Raw genomic sequence first — 9,620 nt, 5'->3', positions numbered from 1 at the left:
GTTTTCCATTGATCGACATACATAGTAAAAACCTTATTCTGGAAAGCAGATTACATTGAACGCTTTCTCCCCGCCCCCGCCCCCCCCCCCCCAAGGTCTTGGCTTCTCTCCTTGATCCCTCTCCAAAAGCCATCAATGTAATGAGTTTGCAAAAAGCTTCCTAAGCATGAACTTCCTCCTTTGTGGAATTATTCATTTTTTTTTCCCCAAGAGACTGCACAGACAACAGTTGGGTGACAAGAAAATGCAAAGTAATCAGCTTGGTGTTCTTATGTGTGACTTCTGTCAAGCTGAGCTGTCAGAGACCCAGAGATATGAGGGGGAAAGAAAAGAAAAAGAGTAGAAAGATAGATGGCAGTTCCCATGGATGGGGAGGAGGCTGCCTCCTGGCTTAACCTGTAGTGACCTGCAAGGATTGCTTTGGAAGCTCACCTGGTTGTGTGAGATGGGCTCGCAGGTGCAGCAGAAAGCAAGCAAGACAGCAGAAGCCTAGAACCGCTCCAAGTCCCACATTCCTCTGCTGCCATTACCCTTGGCCTGTCTGGGTCCCGGTGGCCACACCTGCTTCTCTCCTTACCCCCACCTCCTACTGACCCCACCCACACACAGGGGCACACCCTCCAAGCTCATCTGGGGAGGGAGGGGGTCAAAAAAGAAGATTTTGATTCCTGAGCAGATGCTCAGAGGTGGGACAACTTGGTAGCTTGAGTGAACTAGGATTCTATCTGTTACAATCACCTCAAACAACATTTTCCTGAAACCGATCAAAGCCTTCTAGGAGACTGTTTAGACTCAATTGTACCTAGTGATTCCATAGGCTGGGGTGCCTTTGTATCTTTTTCAACATACCTTTACTATCTTTAAACTATTTTTCAAAGAGAATTGCTTGTATTACGTCTTTTATTTTGTCCGTAAAACTGTTTTTGCTTTTAGAGAATGTAGAACACAGTAGAAATCAGGAGATGGTTCTCTCTGAATGTTCATTCTGCAGAATTCTACCCCAAAGCTTGGAACCTAGCTTTGCTCGGGAGGAGGCCCTTGTCCCCTCTCAACAACTAATACAGGTCCCTCTGGAAAACCAGAAAAGTCAAGTGCCATCCAAGTCAGCCATGTTTCTGTCTCTTTCTCAGTAGAGGATTTCCATGAAGGGGTGCCTCGTATGCAATAGCTTCTCCAGGGCCACCTTGTGCCACATCATAATGTATGTGAAAGGTGTGCATTGTCAACCTACGTGGTGGCCTGGGTTGTTTCTCTCTTACATGTTGCTTGTCCTCCTCTACCACTGCCTCTTCTCTTAGAATCCAGGGATCTGGTGCGACTGGAGTCCAACCCCAGAACGCTCACCTCTCCTGGGCTCACAAGGGGCCTTGTGAGAGCTCTCCCAACCCTTCCAGAAAAGTGCTAGAAAACAGTGTGACACCAGCATTCATGCACATTCCTCAATTTAGTTTGGATTACAACTCAAATTTCTGGGAGTGAGATTATTTCCATTTTTACAGGTATTATTTTAATTTCGCACATTATGTTCCTTTTTCTAGACATTGAAATAGAGAAATATAACAAACTGTCTGCACACATGCCCTCAGGGGCACCTGGCTGACTCAGTCCGTACAGCATGAGACTCTTCATCCCTGGATCATGAGTTCAAGTTGCACATGGGCCTAGAGCATCCTTTAAACAACACACACACACACACACACACACACACACAAACATGCCCTCATCATCCAGGTTTGTCAAAGCATCATGTGTCATATTTATTATAAAAAAATACGCACCAATTGAGGCAATGTCTTTCTTTTGTCTTAATCAGAAAAATCCCTCTCCCCTCTTTCTCTCCTAAGAATTAACTGCTACCATAAACAGAACTGCATCATTCCTATATCTATTAATATTCTAAGAAATATTTAATACATGTTTGTGTATTTTTAACACAGAACATAAGTTGTATAGATTGTTTTTTTCTTTCAACATCATTTTAAAGTTATAGCCATGTTAACATGCAGCTTTAACTAATTTACCATAAATGTTTTTAATCGGGTTGTTGTAGAGCTTTTGTTCATCCTATTAACTGGTACATAATGTACCAGCGTTAGAATATTACATACAATATTATTATAGTATTTTTGACATAATACCTATATAAGTATATTGTAATACACGTATCCATCCTTTTATCAATAAAGGTTTAGGTTTCTAAAAAAAAAAAAAGGGTTTAGGTTTCTAATTTTTTCTCTTATGAACGTTACAGTGAGTGCTAGTAAACATTTCTCCTTGTGCACATGTGCGATGGCTAGTTTCAGATGCATAGCCAAGAGCAGTCTCCTGCAATTAGGTGGTGAGGATATTCCAATTTACTAGCTATTTTATGTATTGAAAGCCCCAACAGTAGAGTGTAAAAATTATCTTTTCTCCACATTCTTGGGTTATCAGAGCTTTTCACTCTTGCCAATCAGACAGAGATAAGATGGTACCGAATTATAGATTAGATTGATATTTCTCTGATAACTGTGGGGATCAGTTTTTGTATGTTTATTGGCCCTTAGGGATTCTTCCTCCATGAACTCCCAGAAGTAACAATAAATGTAAGCTCAAAGGGACCTGGATGTAGAAGGGGGTCTGAGCAGAACCCCACTGTGTTCTCTTAAGCCAGACATTGAAGAGATCTGCTAAAATACACAAGCCCACTCTTGTCACCTTGTTTCTAATTTTGGAAAATACATTTTTCATAAAAGTGTTACTTATGTTAATATACAACTGGTTCATCACTATTTTAAATAAACTAATAAATATTTTAAGCAAATTTTCAACTTTAGTTTCTAAAATAGTAGTTATCAATATATTTAACCTATGGAAACAAAAGCTCAATAAGTCTGAAGAGTGCGCTGAGCTTGTGAGACCAAATGCTTGAGAATTGCTGCCGTCTGCTGCCGTGGTGAAGAGTGTTTCACTTTCCTAAATGTGCGTCCATGTGGATGGAGGAAAGCCAGAGTAGAGACCAGGGCGCTGGACCAGATCTAACAGCTTGGGGAGGCAGGAGTTACAGGGAGGAACCTTCTGGAACAGCAGGTCATGACTTCTCTCGAGAGCTGCAGATGTGCTGGCCTCATTTCCTGAGTTCAAAACAGGACAGTAAACTTGTTGTCCCTCCTATGAGGTCGAGGGGAAAAATACCCTGAAAACCAGCGATTTCTCAGTGACAGTCAACTCCAGGGTATACAACTATGGCCTGTGAGTCCAGTAATGCGCATATTCCATTAGGGGTAACGTATAAACACTAGACAATGAAAATTTCAATTGTGCATCTGCCTCTGAAGGAGGTAAAATACAGCAAGATTATATTTCTAAATGCATTACTTTGCAGCAACATTCTTCCCCATGGCCTTAATAGTGGGGGACTGAATTTTGGTAATGGGTTGCACTTTATTATTATTTTTAAAGATTTTATTTATCTGAGAGAGAGAGAGAGAGAGATAGCATGAGTGGGCTGAGGGGCAGAGGGAGAAGCAGACTCCCCACTGAGCAGGGAGCCCGACACGGGATTCAATCCCAGGACCCTGAGATCAAGACCTGAGCCCAAGGCAGACGCTTCACTGACTGAGCCCCCCAGGTGCCCCTGGGTTACACTTTTGAATGACATTTGTTCACTCACAGAAATATCTTCTAATCTATCCCATGTTGTAAGATACCACACTATGAAAGAGGGATCACTTATTTTAGGTATAAATCAAGACTGGTGGGGGTTGTTTGCTTCCTTCTTTTTTTTTTTTTTTTTAAAGATTTTATTTATTCATGAGAGACACAGAGAGAGAGGCAGAGACACAGACAGAGGGAGAAGCAAAGCAGGCTCCTCACAGGGAGCCCGATGTGGGACTCCATCCCAGCAGGGATCACGCCTAAGCCAAAGGCAGACACTCAACCACTGAGCCACCCAGGCATCCCTGTTTGCTTCCTTCTAAAGTGCTTCAGAGTGAGGAAGACAACGTGGGACAGTCACACTATCCAATTGCAATCCAAGTGCCAACAGGAGAGACAGAGAAGATGGAGCAAAAAGAATACTGGAAGAAAGCAGCATGAATTTTCTCTAAACTATTCCACCAATTACGAAAGTTTCCCAAGATTTCCCCCAAATTCCCAAAACACAAAGGTTGAAGGACTTCAGCACACTTGTGGGAGGAGAAAAAAAAAACAAGGAAAACACTTCCAGGCATATCACAGTCAAACTGCTGAAAACCAAAGAGGAGAAAACTTTAAAACCAACTGGGGTTGGGAGTCAGGGACGTAAGAAAGCCAAGGGAGCAGCAAGGAGACTTTCAGTTGCCTTTGCACAAAGCAATGGAAACTGGGAAAAGGTAGTTCACTCATCTTGAAAAATTGCTCAACTTAGACTTCTTTATTTGGTAAAATATCTTTCGAAAATAAGGGCAACATCCAAAACTAATTATGTGCTACATGTTGGCTAATTGAATTTAAATTAAAAAAAAAAATAAGGGCAAAATGAAGATTATCTCCCCAGATCAACAGAAGCTAAGAATTTATTAGAATCTATTAGAACTGCACTGTATTAAATACTCATGTGAACCATTTAGGTAGAAGTGAAATGACTCTACATAGAAGTAGGAAACTGCAGGCACAAGCAAAGAATATTGGAAAGGAAACGTAAGTGGGAAAATATGAAAAAATAGTGACCGCTTCAAGAAATAGTCATTACTGTGCTTAAAAACTCTGCTTCTGGTTTCACAAGATGTAGAATTCAATATATAACAGTTACAGTGGAAAAGGCAGAAGGATAAATATAGCTAAGTGTGGTAAGACTTTATATTTTATGGAAGGTGATAAAATTCTAATTTTAGGTAGACTCTAATAAGTCCTGGATGCACAATCACTAAAATAAAAACATATATGTTATAATAAAAAAGACCATATTAAATGGAACAGCAAAGAAAATGCTTGAGTCATGCAAAAGAAGGCAAAAAAGGGGAATTAAAAAAATAAAAAAGAATAGATGAGACAAATAGAGGACAAATAAGAAGATGGTAGAGTTAATCTAATTATATAAGAAATTAAGTTGAACACACACAGGGTATCCACTAAATAAAAGGATCGATTTTTCAGGCTGGATTTAAAAAAAAAAAAAAAAACAGAATAGCAAGATCCAATTATTTAGAAGACACACTTTAAACATAAGGACACAGATAAATAGAAATTGGTGATCAAGCATGATACACCACAGAGACCTAAACGCAAGAAAGCTGGTGTGACCATTTAAATATCAGAGTCGATTGTAAGCAATAGTTTTACTAAGGAGAAACAAGGACATTTTATAGTAGTAAAAAGATCCATTCAACAGGAAGACCTCTCAATCTTCAATGTACCTAATAACATAGCTTCAGTTCTCAGATTTAAAATCTCCCACTTTTGACACTCAGAGAATTACCTTTTCTTCTAACTAGGACACGTATTAAGCTTTAGGCGTTTTTTGTTTTCTGTTTTTACATTATTTCTATGTGCGCACATGGAAGGGAGGGGTATTACCTCAATTAGCAATGCTTTTCTAGTTTTACACATAGCTAGTGTCTCAAAAGGTGTTACAAGATGCTTTGCAAGTGCATGTATTCTAGAGCAGAGTCGAGAATCAAGTGTCAACAGTAGGGTGAATAATTTTACAGTGCAGTTATGCAAAAAAAATATTTGCAGTTTTATGAATATTGCTAATTAATTAATTAATTATAGCTAATTAATTAATATTGCTAATTAATTAATTTGCAGTTTTATGAATATTGCTAATTAATCATACATACATAGCCTCCTATCCTGGACAGGTAGAGACTGACAGGGCATCTTTTAGTAAAGCTACCATTGAGAATGATTCAGGCAAAAGGAAACAGGAAATGGGTTCTTAATGGGAGGTGGTTAGAGCCAGGCCTGAGTCAGAGCTACCAGAGAAGCAGAGAGGGCACAGCTCTGATGGGGGTGCTGGGTCATGCACTCTGCAGAGGCTCTTTGAATACACCTACTGAACTAATTAAACTACCATTAATTAACAGTTACCATTTGGCTGTGAGGATGTTTTGTCACCAGGCGGAGTTTCATGACCCATTAGTCAGAGAAACTAGGTATCACCAAATATACTAAATGGTTCAATCCAAACTGGTGATCACTGCAAAGTTATGGCTCGGCCCTGGTATCTGGGTGAGGATTTTGGAGTGCCCTCACGATACTGCCAATGTTCAAATATTCATCACCACCATCGGACTAATAATAACTCACAAAATATAATATGTTGATCATCATAAAAGACAGCTTTTGTAAATCTTAATGAGTCTGGTTTCAAAAATAAAGAACTACCGAAGCATAGAAACTCATATCTTTTCTTCAAACCAAAGCAAGAAAACCTGTTATACTTTTCTATATCCTCTACCACTACGTAAAATAGGTTTCACATCAGAAAGTAATCAAGTTACCTCTCAAGTGATAAATGTAGGCTGCATCCTTACAAAACATTAATCGAATTACTATTATCAGAATGTCTCTGGCTTTGGCCTGTATTGAAAAGCAAGATAAAAACTCCTAAAAATAGTTTCTCTGCTGTCAGTGATAGATCGGCTTAGTCAAATGAGATACCAGTAAATACTGCTCAGAAAGTTTGCCTGATTTAGTTGATAGAATCCAGAGTGTTATTCAGTCTTAATTATTTAATTATTTTAAATGCATGGCCAACTTAGTTAGAACTAAGAGCTAACATCCTCTCCTGGGAACATCTCTAAGAATGACAGTTTTTCCTATTTATATGTGTAATTTCTGTGAGATCGAATAAGTTCTACTTGGTGTTAAGCTAGAAATATGCACTTAGGTACTTAAAAGTGGTCGGGCAGGTGGGTGGCTCAGTCCCTGGAGGGTGTGACTCTTGATCTCAGGTCTTGATTTCAGGGTTGTGAATTCAAACCCTGTGTTGGGTTTGGAGCCTACTTAAAAAACAAACAAACACTTATATAATAAAAAGTGTGCCCCTCAAACACATCAGATAAGCAAATGTGTTCTTTGGCAAATAGTATACTTCCTTGTAAAAAATCTGTCCAGTATGAATATCACAATTCTCCTAAAGAATACATAAGACCACATGCCTCATCACTAAGTGATGGGGTCCTCTTTGCAGCAGTGACTCCCCTCGGGGACCTGGGGTAGGTATTGTTGGAGCCATGGGTGACACGGGAGCAGAGGGCAGGACATCACACCAGGTGGCCAGGGCTCCGGCGGTCAGCGCCCACGGCCCTGCATGTCCCAGGGGTGCAGGTGCACCGTGAGCCCCGCAGGTGCAGGGTGGTGGGGTGCGGCTCTCAGGGAAGGCTTCATCCTTGAGGACCCTCCGCAGCTCCAGGACCACTGGGTGGCACCTCCTTGGCAGAGTCCAGGGTACATATTATGTACTAGTGAGGAGCACATGTCATATATGTATTACGCCAATATTTCTGGTGTATGATATATTTGGGCACAATATATGGAATTTATATATATATATATATGCACTAATATACACACCTCATATAAACATTGTATATGCTAATTTATAAGTATCCAAAATATAGTGATATATAATGCTGTAACTAGGTAATGTGCACACATATAAAATCATATAAATATATAATTGTGTCTATACGTTGTACAGAATCATCATTAAATTGTATATAAATGTATGATTTATAAAGTTAATGTATGATATATACATTATAGTGTATAATGTGTATATATAATACACATTAATATCTTTTATATTTAATATCAATCTAATTAACATCCATCACCATACATATAGATGTATTTATATATGCTGTCTTTATGTTATCACATACTTATGTACATATATACATACATTGTACATATACATAAAATGTATAACATATTTATAATTTTTATAAATTTTTTATTTTAATTTACTTAATATATTATTGTACACAAATATATAATACAATATAAATGAGATATATTTCTATCAAATTTTATATTATATAAATTGCATATAACTAGATATTTTATATAATTTATAAATTTTATAATTGTACATTTATGCCATTTTATACATACAGTGTATTCCTTTGAATATGATTCTATATTATACAGACATAAGTGCTCATACTCTTCATATATGACATCATTCTATGAAGGTATTTCAGAGAAGTAACCTAACCCCTGAGGTTTAAAGCGGAAAGAGGGAGCACTGTCATCAAGCAGATCTCTGATTGAGACTGGAAATCTCACGGGGTTTTTAGCTACTCACCTCTTGCCACCAGAAGCCCACGTGCACAGTGGGAAGGACCTGGACAGCCGGCAGCCGACCGATGATGCATCTCTGCTGAGCCCTTTCCAAGCAATCCACACGCACAACCCCATGGCTCGGGCTTCCCTGCTCCCAGCACCAAGGATCTCTGGATTCTGCTCCTGTCTCTGGAAAGCAGTGAACTTGCAAGAAACTGCAGGATCCGGGGCCCAGAATCGGGGTGAAAATACCCCCAACATTCTCTCAGTCCACAGACCTTATTTCACGTCCATCCCCAAAGGCTTAGTCTGGTGCTGGGTCCGAAAGTTAAGGCCCTCTGTACTTGTCTCTCAAAATGAGATACCTTTACTCGCTTGTTGCATTTTACTTGCTCTTGGGCATTAAACTCATGCCCAAGACTCATGGGGTCAACTCTGAACACCCTCTATGGGTGTTCACTTCCGGGCATGGGACACCCCACTGCTCGGGCTGCACCTGGATGCTCTGCTTCCCATCCAGTTGCTGCTCCTTGAGGAAACGCACAATTCAGCGGAAGTAAAACATGATTATTGATATGGACCAAGGCTACACAAGCAAGCAACAATTTTTTTAGAGGGTTTGAATTTACTCTCTATGCAAAGGCCAGATTTAAATGTCTTGTAAGATTATCCGCAGAGTTGGTTCTTCCCTTTGGTAGGACTAGCTGAGAGCTGGGTGCATCTTGACAAAGGCTTTACCTCATGTGGAAGTTGGCCGTTGACATCAGAGGCCAAGGTCTCTACTCCCACAGCTGCCCAGGCCATGCTCCACTCATCCCCCGGCCCTGCCCACAGCTCCTGATCTCTGTGGAGGAAGCAACAGCAGAAGGGAATGGACATGGGTCCAAACGCACGCATTTAGTGCACATGCTGAGACTTGCAAGTGTTTTCAAGTCAAGATACCGAGTTTGCCCTCAGCTTCAGCTGGTGCCTCCATGGGCTCTAACTTTGGAGAAAGCTGGAGGCTCTCTTCCTCAGAAGGCTACAGAGAAGAGATGCAGGAAAGGTGAGGGGGTTGGCAGGAAGAGAGGGTAACTGAGCTGGTCACATTTCAAAGGAAAATTTTCAGGAGCTGAAGTTTAATTAAAGTCACGATTAAGGCTCTGTGCTTCCCGAAGCTTCTGTGATTGTTTGCCACACTCTCTTCCTTCCTCTCTGCTTCCGTCTGTCCCGCTCAGCTAGGCTTCTGAGGATGGTGTAGGCAATGATGTCAGGAGCTTAGTCTCTTGGAAGGGGCTCCAAAGGACCAGGCCTTCAGACTCCTTTTAGCCTGGTGTGGACAGGGCTACCAGGAAAGCTTCGTTGGCCAGAGCCTCGAGCCTGGGTGC

The 9,620-nt window shown here is 40.4% G+C and overlaps 1 protein-coding gene across 2 annotated transcripts in view; it reads right to left on the bottom strand.

The window, feature by feature from the left end:
• Positions 1-1,425: 1,425 nt before the first annotated feature.
• The window catches only part of LOC144284256 (uncharacterized), a 51,729-nt gene continuing 43,534 nt past the window's right edge, over positions 1,426-9,620 (bottom strand). For both annotated transcript variants that reach the window (XM_077848584.1, XM_077848583.1), the window contains exons 2-4: positions 8,992-9,097; positions 8,276-8,442; positions 1,426-3,113 (exon numbers count right to left, since the gene is read on the bottom strand). In XM_077848584.1, coding sequence (XP_077704710.1) covers positions 3,107-3,113; positions 8,276-8,442; positions 8,992-9,097 — 280 coding nt within the window. In that variant the 3' untranslated portion in view covers positions 1,426-3,106. The remainder of the gene's footprint in view (positions 3,114-8,275; positions 8,443-8,991; positions 9,098-9,620) is intronic.

The sequence above is a fragment of the Canis aureus genome, chromosome 15, assembly GCF_053574225.1.
Source record: "Canis aureus isolate CA01 chromosome 15, VMU_Caureus_v.1.0, whole genome shotgun sequence".
NCBI lineage: Eukaryota > Metazoa > Chordata > Mammalia > Carnivora > Canidae > Canis > Canis aureus.
This window is presented reverse-complemented; position numbering and strand designations above follow the sequence as displayed.